The following is a 20,450-nucleotide window of genomic DNA, read 5'->3' as shown; positions in this document are numbered from 1 at the left end:
AGAAGGTGGTGCCCTGAAAAACAGAACTGCCACGGACTGGAGATGAACGGCAAAGAAATCACTAAGTCTGAAAGTTTTATTTGCTATCAAATACATCCCAGCCACCCAGCCCCACACAATCCCCATCCCACCGCTCCAAATTGGGATCCCACTTCTCCCGATCTCCTCCCAAACTCATCTCACCCTGGCAGCTGTGGATTCGAGTGAGTTTGGTGTGGGATTGGTTTTTTTTGAGGTGGGAACAAACAATTTGAAGAGGGATTGAGGCTCTGTGGGTTAAAATTAATTTGTTTTCAGTGGGATGTGAGTAGTTTTGAGGTGAAAGATCGATCCCTCTTGGCTTTTGGAGTGCAGAGAGATTGAGAAGAGAAAAACATGCAGGTCAGCATAAAAGGAGAAGCAGCCAGGTGTGTTCCCAACATAGATCACAGGGAATGTGGGTCACCAGGGCTGTGCCCAATGTGGGTCCTCCAGTGGGGGATGGAGTTTAGCTCTTCTCGCACTCGGGGCACTCGCAGGGCTTCCCTTACCGGTGCCTCCGTTGGTGTCGGGTCAAGTTAGAGCTCTGTGAGAATCTCTTCCCACACCGGGGACACTCGTAGGGCCTCTCCCCGGTGTGGATGCGGCGATGACGGATGAGGGTGAAGTTGAACCTGAATCCCTTCCCACAGTCGGGGCAGCGGAAGGGCCTCTCCTCTGTGTGACTCCGATAGTGCTTGAGGAGATCGGAGCTGGTCTGAAACCTCTTCCCACACTTGGAACACTCGTAGGGCCGTTCCCCAGTGTGGATGCGGCGATGCTGGATGAGTTTTGAGTTGTCCCTGAATCCCTTCCCGCAGTCGGGGCAGCAGAAGGGCCTCTCCTCCCTGTGAACGCGATAGTGCTGGAGGAGACAGGAGCTGGTCTGAAACCTCTTCCCACACTTGGAACACTGGTAGGGCCGTTCCCCAGTGTGGATCCTCTGGTGCTTGATCAGGTGGGAGCTGTGGCTGAAGCTCTTCCCACACTCCCCACACTCGTAGGGCCTCTCCCCAGTGTGGATGCGCCGGTGCCTGATCAGGTCAGAGCTCCACCTGAAGCTCTTCCCACACTCCGAGCACTTGTGGGGCTTCTCCCCATCATGGAGCTGCTCAGGGACCCCCAGCTCCGAGCTCTGGCTCCATCTCCGGCCGCCTCCCTGGCCCAGGGTGGGTCTTTCCCCCTCAGATCCCCGCGATCTGCGTTTGCAGCCCCTCCTTGTGCGGGATCTCCGGGGCTTTTCCTCCCCGTCGGGTTCCTGCGCTGTGGAGCCGCTCAAAACGGCCTCTTCCACCAGGTTCTGCCGCGGGGATTTGTCCTCCCTGCTCTCCATCCTCAGCTCCTGCCCTGGGGGAGGAAGGACAAGGAGAGGCTCTTCCTCTTCCTCGCAGCCTCCCAGGGGCTGGGAATGGGAAATCCTGGTTTGGGGAAAACAAGGGATGAACACGTTGAGTTTGAAGCTCCCTCTGTCCCAGTCCATCTCTACAAGTCCCTGGACACCTGGGCTCCATAAAAACCTCCCGAACACCGAGATCCAGCCCTGAAAAAGCCTCCCAGGAGTTCCCCGTCCCTGCTCCCTCCCCTTTGCTGTTCGGGGCTCCCCCCTGTCCCAGCTGCTGGGGTCACGCTTGGATTGGGGGTCCCCCTTCTCCTCGCTGCCCGCCCTCCCCAGGCTGACAGGAGTCCCAGCAATCCCAAAAGCTCCCCCCTCTTGGCTCTCCCCATTCAGGGGTGCTGGGGCTGTTTGGGCTCCCGGGCTCCCTTCTCCCCCTCTTCCCTGCTCTGGGCTGCCGGGGCTCCAAGGAGTCCCCCAAGGGGCCTTTTCCGCTCAGCTTCGCAGTTCTTCCTTCTCCAAACATCTCCCCAAAAAACCCAACCCAGGCACCCCCCAGGAGACCTGGCCCGAGCTCCCCCTCCCCGCTCACCTGCGGGATGGGGGGCGATGATCCCACAGGTGGGGGCTGCGAATTCAGGCAGGGCTGACCGCGCGCTTCTCTCTGCTCTGCTCCATCCGCCTTTCAACCTCCTCTTCCTCTTCCTGACGCCCCTCCTCTTCCATCCCCCCTTCTCCTCCTCCTGGACTTTGTTATCCCCACCTCCTTCTCCTCTTCCATCCCTCCCCTACCATCCCCCCTCCTCCTCCTCCTCCCCATCCCCACCTCCCGCTCCTCCTTCATCCCTGCCCTTCCCTCCCTCCTCCTCCTCCCCCAGCAGCAGCGACACCCTCGGTTCCCGTTCCCGCAGCCCCGGCAGCCCGCGGCAGGAGCGGGGATGGAGCCGGGACAGGTCGGGATGGGCAGCGCGGGGCTCTCGGCTGCTCCCAGCCGCTGTTCCAGGGGGGAACCCGGCCCGGGCCAAAGGAGAGGCAAACTGGGGAAACTGGGGGCTGCACATCCAAACTGGGGCTGCCTGGGGACCCTGCCTGGGCACTGCCGGCCCTTGGGGCTCCTCTCAGGAGATCAGTGGGGGAACGCAGAGAGGGCTCGGGGATGCCAGGAGTGGCAGCACTGGGAAGGACTGGTTTGTACTGGGATTGTACTGGAATCATACTGGGAGCAGCTGGGACCATGCCAGGGCAGACTGCAGTCACCCCGAGGGAGACTGGGATCGTACTGGGATCATACTGACACAGAGTAGGAGCCTACGGGGGCCAACTGAGACCATGCTGGGGGCAAATGGGATATACTGGGAGTGACTGGGAGCATGATGAGGGTGACTGGGAGCAGCTGTGAGCAACTGGGATCATGCTAGGAGCAACTGGGAGCAACTGGGAGTCACTGGGTGCCTGCTGGGGATGACTGGAAACGACTGGGCTTATACTGGGATCATGCTGGAGGTGACTGGGATCATACTGGCAGTGAGTGCCACGACACTGAGGCTGACTGGGAGCGGTTGTGAGCAAATGGGATCGCGCTGGAAGGAACTGGGAGTGAGTGGGAATATGCTGGAAGGAACTGGGGGACACTGTGAGAGACTGGGAGGGACAGTGAGGGTGAAAGGGGCAACTGGAACCATGTGGAGCACAACTGGTTCATATTGGCACTGACTGGGAGCACACTGGCGTCATCTCTGGATCATACTGGGAGGGACTGGACTAATACTGGGAGTGTCTGAGAGTGACTGGGAACACACCATGCACAGCATCCCTGTACTGGGGGTGACTGGGAGCAACTTGGAGCACTCTGGGAGCAAATGGCATCATACTGGGATTGACTGGGCTGATGTAGCTGGAGGCAACTGGGACCATACTGCGAGTGATTGGAAGTTACTGGGATTATACTGGGACCATACTGGGAGTGCTGGCATGTGACAAGGATCATACTGGAGGTTACTGGGCTCATACTGGTGATGAAAGGAAGCAACTGGGATCCCACTTTGGGCTACTGGGAGCAACTGAGAACAACTGGGATCATGCTGCAAGCAAACTGGAGGAATTGGGAATGACTGGATGCAGGCTGGAGACAACTGGGACATACTGGGCATGACTGAGATCATACTGGGATAACAAGCACCTTACTGGGATCACTGGGAGTGTCTGGGAATGACCACAGAGATGCTGAAGGCAACTGGGATTTACTGGGGATGTCTGTAACCTTACTGGGGTGACTGGGAACACACTGGGAACAACGGGGACCATGCTGGGGAGAACTGAAAGCGAGTGGAAGTGAGTGGGTCTACACCGGGGACAACTGGGCATGACTGGGACCATGCTGGGAGCAACTGGGATCATATGGGGAGTGATGGGGTTGATACAAGGGACAACTGGGGGCAACTGGGATCACACTGGGGAGAACAGGAAGCAACTGAAAGCATGCTGGGGGCAACTGGGATCCTACTGGATCTTACTTGGAGCAACTGGGATCAGGCTGGAAGCAATTGAGGACAACTGGAGTGACTGGGAACATGGTGGGAGCAAGTGGGATACACTGGGAGAGACTGAAACCACAGTGGGGGTAAATGGGAACAACTGGAACCACAGTGGATGATAATGGGAGCAGCTGTGCCCATGCTGGATTCATACTGGGATCCTACTGGAACTGGCTGGCATCATACTGGGAATGACTGGAAGTGTGCTGGCTGGGACTGGAACCATGCTGGAGGTGACTGGGAGCAACTGGGCCCACCCTGGGAGTGACAGGGAGTCATTCTGGGCAGGGCTGGAATCATACTGGGAGTGACTGGAACCATACTGGGGGGGACTGGGTGCAGCTGGGACCATCCTGGGAGCCACTGGGATTCCAGCAGGCGTGAATGGATCCTGGCTGGGGGTCACTGGGAGCTACTGGGCCCATGTTGGGAGGAAAATCTGGACACATTGGAAGCAACTGGGACCAACTGGAAGGTACTGGAACCGTGCTGAGGGGACTGAGACCACAAATGGGGAAACTGGGTTCATACTGGGAGCGACTGGGACCACACTTTGGGCAACTGCCAGAAACTGGGATCATGCTGGAGGCAACTGGGAGTAACTGGGAAAGACTGCGATCATTCTGAGGTCATCAAAACCTTACTGGGCCAACTGGAATACACTGGGAGTGTCTGTGACCATACTGGGGGGACTGGAACCACACTGGGAACAGCTGGGACCATGCTGGGGACAGCTGAGAGTGAGTGGGACCATGCTGAGTGGGACTGGGACTATTCTAGGGACACCTGGGATCATACTGGGAGGAACTAAGAACAACTGCAACTATTCTGGCAGCAACTGGGATCATACTGGGATCACAGTGGGAGCAGCCGGGTCCATGCTGGGTGAGACTGGGAGGAGCCAGGTCCATGGAGGGTGACAGGAATCATACTGGGATTGACTGGGAGTGGCTGTGAGCAACTGGAATCATGCTGAAAGTAACTGGGAGGGACTGGGAGCATGCTGGGAGAGACTGGGATATACTGGGAGAGACTGGGAGTCATAGGGATCATACTGGTGGTTACTGGGGTCATGTTGGCATTGACAGGGAGCAACTGGGATCACACTGGGGGGCACTGGCATCATACTGGGAGTGACTGGGATCATACTGGGATTACAGTGGGTGCCAAGGGACCCTGACTGGGGGTTACTGGGAGCTGCCAGGCCCATGCTGGGAGCCAAATGCACACACCCTGAGAGCAACTGGGAGCAACTGGGAATGACAGGAGTCATGCAGGTGACAACTGGGATGTACTGGCAGTGACTGGGATAAAACTGGGGACAGCTGAACCATGCTGAGGTAACTGGGAGTGCCTGGCAAAGACTCTGGGAATGTTCCAGGCAACTGGGATGTACTGGGAGTACCTAAGAACATGCAGGTGGTGACTGGGACCACACTGGGAGCCACTGGGAATGTGCTGGGGGCAACTGGGACCATGCTGGGGGCAAGTGTGAGTGACTGGGGCCCTGCTGGGGCAGACTGGGATCATACTGGACTCATATTGGGATCATATTGGGAGTGACTGGGACTATACTAGGAGCAACTGGGAGAAGTGGGAACACACTGGAGAAAAGTGGGAGCAACTGGGACTTGCTGAGGGCAAATAGCATCATAATGGGGAATGACTGAGAGTGACTGGGCTCATACTGGGAGAAACAGGGATCCTGCAGGGAGTGAGGGGAAGTGACCAGGGTGATACTGGGACTGACTGGGCTCATCCTGGGAGTGCCCAGGAAACTGGAAGCACACAGGGGTAGGAACTGGGCACCTGCTGGGAGCAGCCCCTGGCGGCCCCGGTACCCCCGAACCCCTTTCCCGGCCATGCCGCCCCTCCAGCCCCAGCACCCCCATTGCCGGGTGCCGGCACTGCCAGGGGTCCCCCCTCTCGGGGTCCCCGCTGGGGCTCCTGGGGCTCTCGTCTCTCTGCGCTCCCGCCCAGGGAAGCCGCGGCTCTCCCGGGGCTCCCCAAATCCGGGGTCCCCCCGCCGCTCCCGCCGCTCCCGCGCGGTCCCCACGCGGCCCCGGCAGAGCTCGGAGGGCCCGGCCGGGAAGCCCAACCCGCACCGCGGGGGGACCCGCATCCCCCCGGCCCCGCCGGGGCTCTGCCGCCACCCGCACCGGGACCCCCCAAAAACACCTCCCGGGGACCCCCGATGTCCCCCCCGAGGGCAGCTGCGGCTCGGCCTTGGAGCCCCGCCAGCTCCAAACATCCCCCCAAAAACCCCAAACCCAGCGAGCCCCGGGATATTTGGGGCCAGCTCCCCCTGCCCGGGCACCTGCGGGATGGGGGCGACGCTCCCGGGGTGCTGCGAGTTCAGGCAGAGCCGGAGCCCCGCGGTTCATCCTCCCCGCTCCTCCTGCTGCTCCCGCTGCCGCTCCGCCTCTTCCTCCCTCCTCCTCCTCCTCCCCGCAGCCGCGGGAGGGGCGGGGATGGAGCCGGGACAGGTCGGAACGCAGAGAGGGGTGGGGGGATGCCAGGATTGACTGGGCTGTACTGGGATCATACTGGGAGCAGCTCCTGGGTGACTGATCCTACTGGGATCATACTGGGATCATACTGGGATCATACTGGGAGTGAAGAGGAGCAGCGCGGTGGCTCCAGCGCTGGGGCTGGGGGCGCTCCTGGCGGGCGAGGGGGGAGTGGGACCCCGGCACCGGGACCCTGAATCGCCATTGCCGGCACCGGGACCCCCCCTGCTCCCCTTATCCTGCACAGGGACCCCCCTGAATCCCCCATTTCCGGACATCAGGGCCCTCTGCTCCCCTTTTCCCTGCTCCCAGCCTCTAGATTTCCCGTGTGCCTGATCCTGGAACGCCTTGGAACACCTTGGACCCCCATTGCTGCCTTTCCCAGCCCCCAGCCCCACCTTTGTGCAAAACCAGAGACCCTCTGAACTCCCCCTTCCCAAACACCCCGGGTGTCCCCACCCTGGTACCCCTTTTTGGGAAACCCTGGACTCCCCTTTCCTGGGCTCAAGGACCCCTGGAACTCCCTTCTACCTCTCCATCCCTGCCCCCCCATTTCCGTGACCCTGAGACCCCCCTGCACCCTCATTCCTGAGAACCAAGACACCCTTTTACCCCTTTGCCTAGCACTGAGACCCCCCTGCACCCCCTTATCCGGCACCAACACCACCTGTTCCCAGCCCACACCTCTCCCAACCCCCAGTCCCACCCTTTTCCCTGACCTGGGACCCCTGGGCCCCCATTCCTGCCTTTCCCAGCTCCCAGCTCCTCCTTTCCTTATGTTCAGGAGCCCTGGCACCCCCTTTCCTGGGCACAGGATTCCCTGGACACCCCATCCCAGCTCTCCCAGTCCCTGCACCCCCTTTCCTTGGCTCTCAGCCCCTGAACCTCCTTCCCAGCTCTGCCAGCTCTTCATGTCCCCCTTTTCCTTGGCCTGTGGACCCCCTGGAACCCCAAACTCTCACATTCAGCCCCCTCAGCTCCCCCAAATCTCTGTGTCCCCCCAGTTCTCCACTCCCTGCAGTTCCTGGAAGTGGTGCTGTCAGAGCCCGACCCGGGGGTCCCCCAGTCCTTGATTGTGGGGGACGTGGACGGGACCCCCTGCGAGCGCTGCGGCAGCGAGCGGGGCCGGATGGAGGCACAGACACCGGGGATGGGGGCGGGAGCTGAGCTGGGATATTGGGACAGCCAGAGCTGGGATATTGGGATAGCCAGAGCTGGGATATTGGGATGGCCAGAACTGGGATATTGGGACAGACAGAGCTGGGATATTTGGATAGACAGAGCCGGGATATTGGGATAACCAGAGCTGGGACATTGGGATATCCAGAGCTGGGATGTTGGGATAGCCAGAGCTGGCATATTGGGACAGACAGAACTGGGATATTGGGATAGCCAGGGTCAGGGTACTGGGATAGCCAGACCTTGGATATTGGGATGGCCAGTGTTGGGACATTGGGATGGCCAGAACTGGGATATTGGGATAACCAGAGCTGGGATTTTGGGACAGCCAGACCCTGCTCAAGGACAGGAACCGGCCCATGGCTGACAGTGACCTGGAGACGGGGCCGGTACAACCAGAGCAGGGGCAGTGGGGGGAGCCGGGGGCTGGGCTGGGATCTGTGGGAATGGAGGACTCTGAGGGGCTGGGATGGGATCTCTGGGGATGGGAGGGATCTGTGGGGCTGGGATGGGAATCCAGGGAGCTCCAAGGGGCTCCCTGGGGCTGGGACACGACTCCATGGGTCTGTTCTCTCCTCGTTCCCAGGTCTCCACACAGTGCAGGGGGTTTCCAGCTGTGACCTCCTGACAAACGGATCATCCATGGATCTCACCAGTACGGCTACGAGGGCTGGGATTTCATCTCCTTCCAGCTGGGATCCGGGAGCTTTGCAGTGTCCAACGGTGCCACCTGGATCACCCAGAGGTGCTGGGAATCCAGAGGGACCATGGTGGAGCAGATGAAGCATTACCTGGGCCACACCTGTGTGGAAAGGCCCCCAAAATACATCAGATATGGTCGGGAGGCTCTGGAGCACAAAGGTGGGTGTGGGAAGGGAAGGGCAATTCCTATGGGAATGGGGGATTCAGGAATGGGGGACTTGGGAATGCAGGAATTGCCATGGAATTTCCATGGTCAGATCTCAGTCTCATCCCAGTCAGGTGAGAATTCCATGGATGGACCTACTCCCTAACCCACTGCCATGGGAATTCCATGGGGAAATGATTGGAATTGATAACCAATCCAATGAGAGCAGTGCAATGAGAAGTAAACCCTGCTGGGATTCCATGTGACATCGATCCCAATCACTTGCCCTGGCCGGCTCTGCTGTGCCCGTGGCAGCACCAGGGGAGTGCCCTGTCCCTGCCCTGAGCCCAGCACGAGCCTTTCCTTGGGTGTTCCGTGCCCTGCCCGGGGCAGGAGGGCACTGCCGGAGCGGCTTTGGTGGCCCCGGGCACCCGGCTGGGCTGCAGCCACTGCAGGGGCTCCTGGGGAATGTTCCAGAGCAGAGCTGAAAGCAAACAACAGTTTCTGGAGGGGATTCTGCCCCTGGGCCTGTGCTGGGAGCCCAAGGGCAACAGCCCAAAGTGCTGGGGCTCAGTGTCCCTTGGCCAGGCTGTGTTCCCTGTCTGTGCCCTGTCCCTCAGCTGTGCCCTGTCCCTGTCCCTGTGCCCTGTCCCTCAGCTCTGTGGGGCCAGGTGTGGCAGCAGGACCCGGGGCAGCCCTGGGGGAGAACAACCCTGAGCCCCAGCTGGGCCAGTTCCCCCAGTTCCCCCCAGGCCACTCCCAGCATGGGCCCTGTGGCTCCCAGTCACCCCCAGTATGGTCCCAGTCACTTCCAGTTACACTCAGTGTGATCCCAGTATCATCCCGGTCACTCCCCGTGTGATCCCAGCATGATCCCAGCATGTTCCCAGGTGTTCCCATTCACCCCTATAATAGTTTCAGGCACTCCCAGTATGGTTCCAGTCCTTCCCAGTATGATCCCAGTATGAACCCAGTCGCTCTCATTATGGAACCATTTGCCCCCAGTAAGGTCCCAGTCACTCCAAGTCACCCAGTATGATTCCAGTCACTCCCAGTATGATTCCAGTCACTCCCAGATAGTTCCAGTATTATTGCAGTAACTTCCTTTATGGTTCTTCTGTGATCCCAGTCACTCCAGGTTAATGCTGCCTGGGATCCCAGGGGTCCATCTGACCCCCGGGCAGCCGCTGCCGTGGGTGTCCGGATAGCGCTGCGCTGTCAGGCTCAGCCTGTCTGGGTCCCTCGGCTCAGCTCCCAGCCACAGGCAACTTAGCGAGCACCTCTGGAGTGATTTCAGCTCTGTGAGTTCAGCTCTTGGTGATTTAGCTCTGTGCTGGTTTAATGTTTTTGCTGGGGTTACCCAAACACTGTGGCAGGCTGTGGGCTAATCCAGCCGAAGGCACACGGTACGGTGAGGAGCATCCAGGCAGCAGTGAGGACAGCACCAACAGAGACAATTTTCATCTTTGGACAAGGATGGGGCTTTTAATAGGGAATATTCAGGCAAAACTTGTCTGATTTTCAGGAGGTCTTGTGTTCAACTCAGAGGAGTTCTTGTCACTGTTTGTGGGAGTCGTGTTTGCAGTGCCTAGGTATGGTTTTATGTTTTTCCTGGGTACCATCCTGGACCAGATGGTAGTAGAACACACACATACCCTCTACCCCAAGTAATCAGCTGGAAAGGCCCAGAAATTTGATGTGTTTCTGGGTCCTTCACTAGCACTGGTGGTTTCTCAGTGAGGTTTGCGTGGGTGGTGTTTACAAAGTGGCAAAGTATTGGCGGGTCAGGCTCCGATGTTGTGGTTCCCACAAGTGAGGAATGGCAGCCCCAGGCTCAGAGCCAGTCAGAAAGCCAAGCAAGTGAGAGCAGAGGGAGGGCACCCTTCCAGTCTCTCTTGGGCATGGCCACAAAACAGCCCCTGCTGCTTCTTCCTCCGCCTGTGTTTGGGCTGTGCTGGCGGCAGAGGCAGCAAGGTTGTGCTCTGCCTTCCAGAGCCTGTTGGGAGTGGGCATGAAAAGCGCTGTGTGCACAGCAGAGAGGCCTGGAAGGTGCTGGCAAGAGCGTCCTGCGGGAGCAGGGCTCTGGGCTCTGGCTGGGAACAGCCTGGTCTTGGTGCCGTGGGCGCAGGCAGGAATTGAGGCAGGTGAAGAGGCACTGAGCAGCTTGTGTTTGTAGAGGGCCTGGGGCTGCACGTCTGAGCCTCCACCTGGAAAGGCACTTGGGGGAATAGGAGCTAGAGCTGGAGTGCCTGTCCTGAAAGGACATGAAGTCCTTCAGCCTTGCCAGCGTTTCCTAAGGGTGTATTGGTGTTGAGCAGAAAAGCCGCACATTTGGGGAAATGCCTTTGGAGGACAGGGGCTTGCTTCTCAAGGAAAGTGCTTCCCAGGGAGCTCCCAGTGAGGCAGGTGCAAGTGTCCCCTTTGGTTCTCTGTGCTCCTTTCAGTCCTTGAGGCCCGCTGCACTTGGCAGAGGGGCAGGGCAAGGGAGAAGGCTGTGAAGAGCAGGTTTGGCATCCACCTGGACCTGCAGAGACCAACCCAAGCACCTGCAGCAGCGTGTGTTACCCCCCCTTTGGACAGAGGGGTGATCAGAACCATCTCTGTCCATCTGTGAGCCCCAGAGCTCTCTGTGGGAGCTGTGAATTAAAAGGCCTTTACACACTCACGTTTCACATCTTCCCTGTCTGCTGTGTTTCAGCTCTTGGCAAGATGCATTTGCCTCCTGCTTGCTGGGAGCTGCTGTGGCCCAGGGCCAGCACAGAGCTGGGCTGGGTGGGCCAGGCAGCGTGGTGGAGAGTCTTGGCTGCTCTTGGTGTGTGCCTGGCCTCAGCAAAGGCTTGGAAGGTTTGCCTCCCAAATGTCCTGCTCACTGGCTCTCCCTGTGCATCTTGGAGAGCACAAGGGAGGCATTTCTGGCAGCTGGGCATCAGCAGGCCTTCAAATGGGGGCGTGTTGTGGAGCGAGCCCAGCTGAGATACCCTGAGAGGAGCCCAGGGCTCCTTGCTCCTCTCTGCTGGCCCGTGAGCGTCTGTCTGCTCTCGGGATGGCCCTGGCTGTGTCACGGGTGCTGCGTGGACACGAGACAGCCGCTCCTGTCCCGCTGGGTCCCAGCAGCGCCTGGCAGCCGTCCTGCATCCACGTCAGGATGCTGGCCAAGAGAGGCCCTGGAAGCTGAGGCAGCTGATTTGAAGCTTCTGCAGGTGCCAACAGGTCAAGGCCAACAGTGTTCCCTCAGGATACAGCATTCCTGAGGGGCTTCCCCAGAGCTGCCTGATGCCACCCACTCCTTGTGGCACCAGTTGCTTTCCTGTGGAAGGTTCTGCCTTCCCCAAGGGCACAGAGGGAGCTGGAGAAAGAGCTTGCCAGGCTGCTCTTGATCCTTTACCAGCAGCCCTGGGTGAGCAGAGTAGTCCCAGCTGAGCGCAGATGTGCCAATGGAACAGCCATGCACAGGAAGGCTCAGAGGGAAGGATGATCCAGGATCCATAGGCCTGGCAGCCTGAGCTTGCTCCAGGGGAAGGCCTTGGGGCAGATCCTCCTGAGTGCCATCCCATGGCACGTGCAGGGAACCAGGGGGTCTGCTGGAGGGTGGGAAAGTTCTGCAGAGGGACAGGGACAGCTGGGGGTTCTGGTGGGGTGTGGGGGGCTTGTGTGGGAGTTTAGGGGGGTGGTGTTGGTGGGGTGTTGGGGAAGGAGTTGTCTGGAAGGTGAGAGGTCTAGGCTGGAATTTGAGTCAGTTTGAAAGCAGCATCTGTGATTGGCACAGCTTTGGTTACAGAGGGCTCAGCTCTGTATATCTGCGAATATCGGTGACTTTTCCTCTTCATGGTCCTGATTCTCCTGCAGGGACCGATGGGGGCGAGCTGTACTTTATTGGCCACTTAGATATCTCTACCAGGGGAAGAATTAGCCCCTTTTCCTTCTACTCAGAGCTTTTATATTCCTTGAGAGAGTTAGGATATTATCATCCCTTCATAGAAAACCATTTGCAAAGCAAAGAATGGCCCTTAGTTTTTCCTTTTTTTTGTGTAGTGTTCTGTTCTGTAAAGTGACCCTCAGTGGATGAGGTTAAGGCAAATGAGTTGCTGCTTTGAGATGGGAAGCAAAATTCCAAATCTTCATCTCCTCACACCATCCCAATTAATTTGGGAAGTTTGCACCATTTTGGAACTACTTGAGTTGTGCAACGGGAGTAAAACTTTCCTGAACTGAGGATTCTTACTTGCCAGATTCTTCTGTTCCTTTGCTGTTAAGGTGTTTTTGTGCTGAAGGCAATAACTTCAACGAGAAAATAATTTCAGCATGCGGTAAGAGCTTCTGACAGAGACCAAGTGTTGCCAGCAGTTGCTCCAGGTGCTCCTGCCAACAGCCCCTGCAGGCAGGAGCACAGCCCCCAGTGCATGAGGGTTTGGCTCCCTCTGGCACAGAAGCCCCCAGGGGCACAGGTCTCTGGGGCAGGAGACGGGCACCAGCCCTGCCAGGGCTCGGGGGTGGCAGGTCTGCTTGGGCAGGGTCTCTGCCTCACCTGCTGGTGTCAGCGCTCCCCGGGCCCCAGGGCTCAGAGCAGCATTCCTGCCCTGGCCCACAGTTCCTTGTCCGTGTCACACCCACGGGTTTAGGATGGCAATGGGCTGGGACGTGTCCCGAGGAGGCCGTGGCAGCTTCCATGGAAGGTCCCGTGTCCTTCCCAGCGTGGCTGCGTTGGCAGCCCTGGGGGCTCCTGCTGCTCTGAGCCCGCAGAGCAGGGCAGCGTTTGCTGATGGTCTGAGCCGTTCCTAAAGATCCTGTTGGGCTCTCTCAGACACTTGGGACAAGGCATTCCTTCCAACCTGGGCCACTTTGCGGGGCTGGCGGTGGCCCCAGGGCAGGTGGCAGAGTGTGGAGGGGCCCTTTGTGACACGGTGCAGCATGGTCACCGTGGAATGGAACGGGACAGGGTATCCAAGGGCCCTTTGTGACACGGTGCAGCATGGTCACCGTGGAATGGAACAGGACAGGGTATCCAAGGGCCCTTTGTGACATGCTGCAGCATGGAACGCAGCCGAGTGTCCAAGGGCCCTTTGTGACACATGGTGACACAGGAGCTGGTGGTGACAAGAGCACACCACAGTGCTCGGTGCACGCGACAAGGACAGGACTGGACAGAGCAGTGCTGTGAGGAGCCCCTGCACGGCGCACTTGTTCGTGTCTGACCCAGAGTTTTTCCGAGGTATTACTCCTGCAGCTGACCTCGAGGCCAGACCACAGGACTTGCTGACCCGGGGCCTTCCTGAGGCTGCTCTTCTGCAGGTGCCCTCGAGGGCAGAGTGTGGGACTTGGTGCCCTGGAGGCATCTCCCATCCCTGCTGCCGGTGCCCTCGAGGCCAGACCACCATCCTTGACAGGATTCTCCTGTCCTTGTGGCAGGAGCCCTCGAGACCAGAGCGCAGGACTTGCTGTCCTGAGCCTTCCTGAGGCTTCTCTCTTGAAGGTGCCTTCCAGGCACGAAAGCAGGACTTGCTGACTCTGAGCTTTCTGAGGCATCTCTCCTGCAAGTAGCCACAAATCCAGTCACTGACATGGAGCAGAGACCCCTGAGAGTGCCCAAGCTGGCCGGGGTGGAGGAAGAGGAAGAAGGCCCTGGAGCTGCCCCTGCACACGAGACTGTGACACGGCACCAGAGTGCGAGGCACAGCTCCGGGTGCTCCCCGTGAACCTCAGCTCTGGGACCACTGTCTGCCCCAAGCTTCAGGGGCTGCAGGGGGAGCCCGGCTGGGCTCTGCCCTGGGGCCATCCTGCAGGGACAGCTGCACACAGGGAGCATTCCCTGCCACAAAGAGCCAAGCCAGGGCTGCAGGGCAGCTGCTCCAGCCCCGACTGCACTGCTGAGTGCTGTGCTCTGGGACTGGGGCTCCCCGCACAGGGGACTGCACTGGTGTGCCAGAGGAGACAGAGAAGCTGCAGCTTCAGCCTAACTGAGGTGGGTGCGTGGGCTGGGAAGAGTGGGGAGGCTCAAGGGGATTCACAGAGCTCATCCTGCTGCAAGGACGAGGAAAAGGGAGCGGGAACTCAGCAGTGAGGAGAGCTGGGGGCTGGAGAGCAGCTCTGAATGACACTAAAATCCCACCGGACCTCTGAGACATTGCTGCTCCTCAGCCAGTGACAGGATGAGTCCCTAAGCCTGGGGCTCGGCCTTCCTCATGGTGAGGGGCACCAAGGAAGGCAACAGTGTGATGGAGACTGGAATGGGCTGGGAACTCACTGGGGGAAAAGAGGGAGCAGTTGGGGAGTAAAAGGCAGGTGGGGAGAGAACAGTTCAGAGAAGGGCTGAGCTACTCCTTGAGCAAGCTGCAAAACGTCATTTGGGGTCATCCCAGATTGATTTCATTTCAGAAGTTATTGAACAAGTATATGTTTTGAGTGGTGCCATGTTTTCCCTTGCAGCTGTACACTCTCCAAACTTGAGCTGTGTTGCTGAAATGCTCAAGCAAGTCTGTGCTGCAGGGCACCCCATTTCTCCTTTGGCTGATTGCGGCCCGGTGCTGAGCTCCAGCAGGGCCCTGGCAGAGCCCAGAGCAGCCTCAGCACCCGCAGAGCCCGGCTGCAAGGAGAGAAACCAGAAAGCCCCGTCAGCTGAAGGCTCCTGTCCCCTTGTCCCAGCCGCCCGCGGTGCCCCGCACTTCCTGATCCAGACTGGACCACACCTGGAACGCTTCCTCTACAAAAACTAACAACAAATTATTGAAAATAGATTACAGACAAATAGGGCAACAAGAAAAAAGGTCAAAAATCTTATCTCTGTCAGAGGCTTGGGGAAGGCCCAACCCCTGCATGCCAGGGAAAAACCCACCATGGGTGAGGGAAGCCCAGGCTTTCTCCCTTCCCCTGCACTGCCCCCATGGTGATCCCAAAGCAAACAAGGGCAGTGGAGCAGCCCAAGCCCTTCCTTGCCTGCAAAGCAAAGCAGCCCCTGCACAGGCTCTGCAGTCCCACCTCTGCTCCCACCGTGGGGGTTTGTTTGTGTCGGGCTGGCTGCCCCAGCCCAGCCCCAGCCTGGGGCACGGTGGGTGCTGGGGGCTGTTGGCAGGGCCAGGAGCCCACTCCCATTTCGTACCCACCCCAGCCCATGCCCCCAGCCCTGCCAAAAGCAGCCTGGCAGCCGACTGAAGGATCAGCTGCATCTGCCCCAGCAAAGGGGGAACCTTTGGTTCCCGGCCAGGCTGTGCAATGCCCAAACCTGGGAGCATCCCCTGTGTGTGGACACATCTGCAAATTCCCTGTGGAGCCTGGCTTTAAAGGACATGTCAGAATCAAAGTCCACCATCTTCAGCCTGCCGGTGGTCAGGTGGAGCAAGAGGTTGTCATCCTCGACATCATCCTCGACGTCATCCTCGCTGCCCCCAGCAGCAGCAGGGCCCGACCCAGCTTTGCTTCCGAGATCAGACGAGACCGGGCGCTCTCAGGGCGGTGTGCCATGGGCACCTGCAGCCCCTCAGCAGCGCCCTTCAACACACCCCAACACGCTCTGGCACAAGCCCAGAAAACCACGGGGGCTCCGCACGGCCAACAGGGCCAGCCCTGCCCACAAGAAAATCTAGAGCCAGACCCGAGCCCACAACACACACACGAGGGATAGAAAAAAAACAAGGCCCATGTCTAGGTTTGAAAAGACAGGAGTCTGTGAAGGAAGGCAAAAGCCTCCTGTGAAATGGAAAAGGTAAACCCCCTCCCTCCGAATTACCACAATTTAACAAAAGGCTCTCAGGCAAAAATATGGGAATAACAGTTCTTTACCAGGAAAAAAAACTAAATAAAAATAATAATTTAAAAAATGCAATTAGTACAAATGAAACTAGTGATGGAGGCAGAAACCTGACACCCTGAGGAGTCAGGGTGTTGGTAGTAGTCCAGTTAAAATGGTGGCTGCTCCTTCTGGAGCGGCAGATGAAATGCTGCTGAAGTGGTGATCTCTAGAAGGGTGGAGTTTTCTCTGAAGGTCTGGTAGTAGCTGGGCCTGGTCTTCCTCTAGGAATTCAGCAGAGAAGAAGCTGGTGGGATGAGGTTCTGGGGGTCCTGGTGGGCACTGGAAGGGAGTTTGGGGGTACTGGGTGTGACTGGGAGGGACTAGAGTGAGCCTGGAGGAGCTGGATGGAGATCGGGGATGGAAAAGCAGAGATTGGGATGAGGTTGGTTGTGCTGGAAAGAGACTGGGAAGCGTTTGGGTGAGTCCTGGTGGGGCTGAGAAGGGACTGGGAGAGGGTTTAGGCGTACTGGGGTGGTGGAGACGACTGGAAGGGGGTTGTGGGATTCTGAAAGGGATGGGAGACGCTTTGGTGGGTCCTGGGGAGGTGAGGAAGGGATCAGGGCAAGTTTCAGGGGGTCCTGGGTGGACTGGGAGCAATCAGGAGGGTGCTTGGAGAGGCTTGGGGTGTCAGTGAGAGGTTTTGGGGGGTCCTGATGCCTGCAGGCCTCCCAGAGATGCCGCTGGACGCCACTGGCAGCAAGATGCAGACGAGGATCAGGGACTACGAGTTGGGCTTTGTCTTCCTGGTGCTGGGGCTCGGCTTCTACCTGTGCAAGTGGGTCAAGGGGGGTCCCGGGGGTCATGTCCCCTCTCCCCAAGACTGTGGGTGCGCCACCTGGGGCCCCCAGCCCGGTGTCACCCCTGTTTCTCTGCCCACAGAGCTCCTGAGCCACCGGCGGCCGCAGAGCTTCCCTGTGGCCTCGGGCCCAGCCGGGATCCCCCATTCCATCCCCACGCTGATTTTGGGGGGTCCTGTGTACCCCCAGCCCTGCTGTCACTCTGCCCCTGCCCGCCTGCTCCCAGTGTTCCCAGTAACGCTTCCCAGTTAAACCCAGCCCAGTTTGTGGGGGGCACTGGGGAGGGACTTGGGGGGACCCCACGGCGGGGCCGGCACTGGGCAGGGAGGGCGGGGTCCGGGTGGGGAACACTGCCTGCTGCGGGTCTGCCCGGCAACTGGTGAGTCATCAGCGCCGCTCTCTCTGATTGGCTGACTCGTGTCCACCGCATTCTCTCATTGGCTGAGGAGAGGCCCGGGAGTGCAGAGAAGGAACGGGAGAGATCCCGCCCCGAGCAGCGGCACGGGGACAACAGACCCAGCCCGGGCACAGGGAGGGAATTTATTACCAACCAAACCACGGCAGCACGAGGAGAAGGGAAAGAAATCCCTCCAACACCTTCCCCCCACCCAACGGGGATCACCCACAACAGGGTTATCCACCAGGGAGAGACGGGGACATCCGAGTTTAGACCAAAGCCAATTTTATTGTGTGTACCAGGTGTTTATACAGGGATTTACTTGTAGGGTGCTTATATATGGCTCTGTTTTTCGAACAATTTCTCATTGGTTAAACATTCTTCATGACATGACATCACCTGGTAACATTATTTTATCACAAAGTATCACACCACGTTGCTTGGTCACTTCTTGCCCGGGAGACTTAAACTGTGTCTGTGTCTCCCACAGTTTCTGCTCAGTCAGGCCTCAGATATCGGGCCCCTTTATCAGCTCCATTGCTTTACTCTCTGTTTTATTCCCCATACGGGGGCACCAGGGCTCTGCCCAACGGGGGTCACTGGGGATCATCCAGCCCGGATCCTCCCATGGGGGATGGAGCTGGAGCAGCGCACCAAGCTCTTCCCTCACTCTCTTCCCTCACTCCAAGCTCTTCCCTCACTCTCTTCCCTCACTCCAAGCTCTTCCCTCACTCAGAGCACTCACAGGGCTTCCCTTAGTGCTGCCTCCGTTGGTGCTGGGTCAAGTGAGAGCTCTGTGAGAAGCTCTTCCCACACTCCCCACACTCGTAGGGCCTCTCCCCGGTGTGGATGCGCCGGTGCACGGTGAGGTTGGAGTTGCGGTTGAAGCCCTTCCCGCAGTCGGGGCAGCGGAAGGGCCTCTCCTCTGTGTGAATCCGCTCATGTAGGAGGAGATGGGAGCTGGTCCGAAACCTCTTCCCACACTGGGGACACTCGTAGGGCCTCTCCCCAGTGTGGATGCGCTGGTGTGTTCTCAGGTCTGGGCTCCGCCCAAAGCTCTTCCCACATTCCAAGCACTCATAGGGCCGTTCCCCAGTGTGGATCACCTGGTGCTGGATTAGGCCAGACCTCTGTCTGAAGCCCTTCCCACACTTCCCACACTTGTAGGGCCTCTCCCTGCTGTGGATGTGCCGGTGCCTGGTGAGGTGGGAGCTTTGCTTGAAGCCCTTCCCGCAGTCGGGGCAGCGGAAGGGCCTCTCCTCTGTGTGACTCCGCTCATGTACGAGGAGATTGGAGCTGGTCCGAAACCTCTTCCCGCACTGGGGACACTCGTAGGGCCTCTCCCCAGTGTGGATCCTCTGGTGCCGGATCAGGTGGGAGCTCCAGCTGAAACCCTTCCCACATTCCAAGCACTTGTGGGATTTCTCCCTGCCCTGAGGCTTCTCCACCAGCTCCGAGCTCCGGCTGGATCTCCGCCCGCCTTCCTGGCTCAGGGGGGCTCTTTCCTCCCCGCAGCTCCCTGGGCTGGGTTTGCAGCTCCTCCTCCTGCAGCATCTCCGGGGCTTTTCCTCCTCCTCCATCCAGCCACACCCAGGGAATGAAAAATCCTGGTTTGGGGAAAAAAACAAGACGAGAGCACCTTGGACTGGAGATTCCTCCGTGCTCCAGTTCATCTCAGGAAGTCATTGGGAATCTTGTGTCTGTAAGAACCTCCAAAACACCAAGATTTAGCCCAAAAATCCCACAAACTTCAAGATACAGATCGAAAACTCCCCAAACATCACAAGTCAGCAAAAACCTCCTCCAAAACATATTTAGCTGCCACATAAAACCAAAGCACCAATATTTAGCCCAAGAAAGCTCAGAAACACCAAGATTCACCCAGTGAAAATCCTGGATCCCCCTCCACAGTCACCTGCTGCATGTGGGGGGAGCAACGGTCCTGGGGCTGGGGGGAGGCTGCAGATACAGGGAGGGGTGGAACCTTCTGCTGCTTCCTCTTTCTGCTCCTCCTCCTCCTGTGTCCCTCCTCTTCCTCACACTCCTCTTCCTCCTGCTATTCCTCCTTCTCCTGCACAATCCCACCCTCTCCTGCCACCTGCATCGTTTGACCATTTTGTTCCTCAAGCCTGCTTCTCCTTCCCTTCTCCTCCTGCCCCCAGGCCCAGCACCCACTGCCGGCTCCCTCTTCCCCCCAGACCCACAGCATCCCAGCCGAGGGGCAGGGATGGAGCTGGGGCAGGTCGGGCTGGGGCAGCGCTGGGCTCTCGGCCGCTCCCGCCCGCACTCGGTCCCCACTGCAGCCGCTCCCGCCAGGACAGCGCGGGGGGGCCCGGCCTTGGCGCTGCCCCACTCCCACCTCCCCAAATTCCCCTCGCGGGGGCGATGGGGCCGAGGGGGGGGCACAGGTGGGGTCCAGGTGGGGAACGCGGGGAGCTGCGAGTCTGCCTGGCAACTGGTGAGTCATCAGCGCCGCGGGCTCTGATTGGCTGAGCTCTGCCTGAGGGCTGCGCCTGCAGCAAAGAGGGGACACCCTGCTCCAGGGGGGATGTCCCACAAACGGGGGACCCCCATGAAAGGAACAAGAGCAAAGTGTCTTTACAAACAGATGCTCTGAATCTGCTCGGAGATAGGGTCAAGCAACTTTCATGTAAGTAAGTGACAGGAGAAGGAATCGGTTTCAGAAAATGTTATCAGTTGATGACACAGACTGCTGCTCAGCCAAGGCCCTGCTCTATTCATGAACTTCCAGAAGAACAACAAAGACTTAACAGAGCCATGAATATCATTTGCTATATAAAAGCAGGGAGCATATTAAGGGAGTATGTAGTAGGTGGATTGGGAAGTCTGCAGCTCTCAAGTGCTTCAGCCAGTGGGGAAAGCAGAGGGAGATGTGGCCAGGAGAATTAGGATTAAAAGGAGGCTGTGTCCTCCAACAATTGGAGAGATCCCATGGGGAATGTCCCATGGCCTCTCCCATTTTTAGAAATGAAATTAGTTTCACAGGACTCCTCTGTCTGCTTTGTGGACAGAAACCTCTGGTGATGTCAAT

General features: G+C 58.6%; 1 protein-coding gene across 1 annotated transcript in view; it reads right to left on the bottom strand.

Moving 5' to 3' along the window:
• Positions 1–20,450, bottom strand: part of LOC101233579 (uncharacterized) — a 376,722-nt gene that overhangs the window by 170,576 nt on the left and 185,696 nt on the right. The window contains exons 8-9 of the mRNA XM_072921324.1: positions 18,176–18,826; positions 912–1,052 (exon numbers count right to left, since the gene is read on the bottom strand). Coding sequence (XP_072777425.1) covers positions 912–1,052; positions 18,176–18,826 — 792 coding nt within the window. The remainder of the gene's footprint in view (positions 1–911; positions 1,053–18,175; positions 18,827–20,450) is intronic.

The sequence above is a fragment of the Taeniopygia guttata genome, chromosome 36 (genome assembly GCF_048771995.1).
Source record: "Taeniopygia guttata chromosome 36, bTaeGut7.mat, whole genome shotgun sequence".
Lineage (NCBI taxonomy): Eukaryota > Metazoa > Chordata > Aves > Passeriformes > Estrildidae > Taeniopygia > Taeniopygia guttata.
Note: the sequence above shows the minus strand (reverse complement) of the source record. Positions and strands in the feature narration are given on the sequence as shown.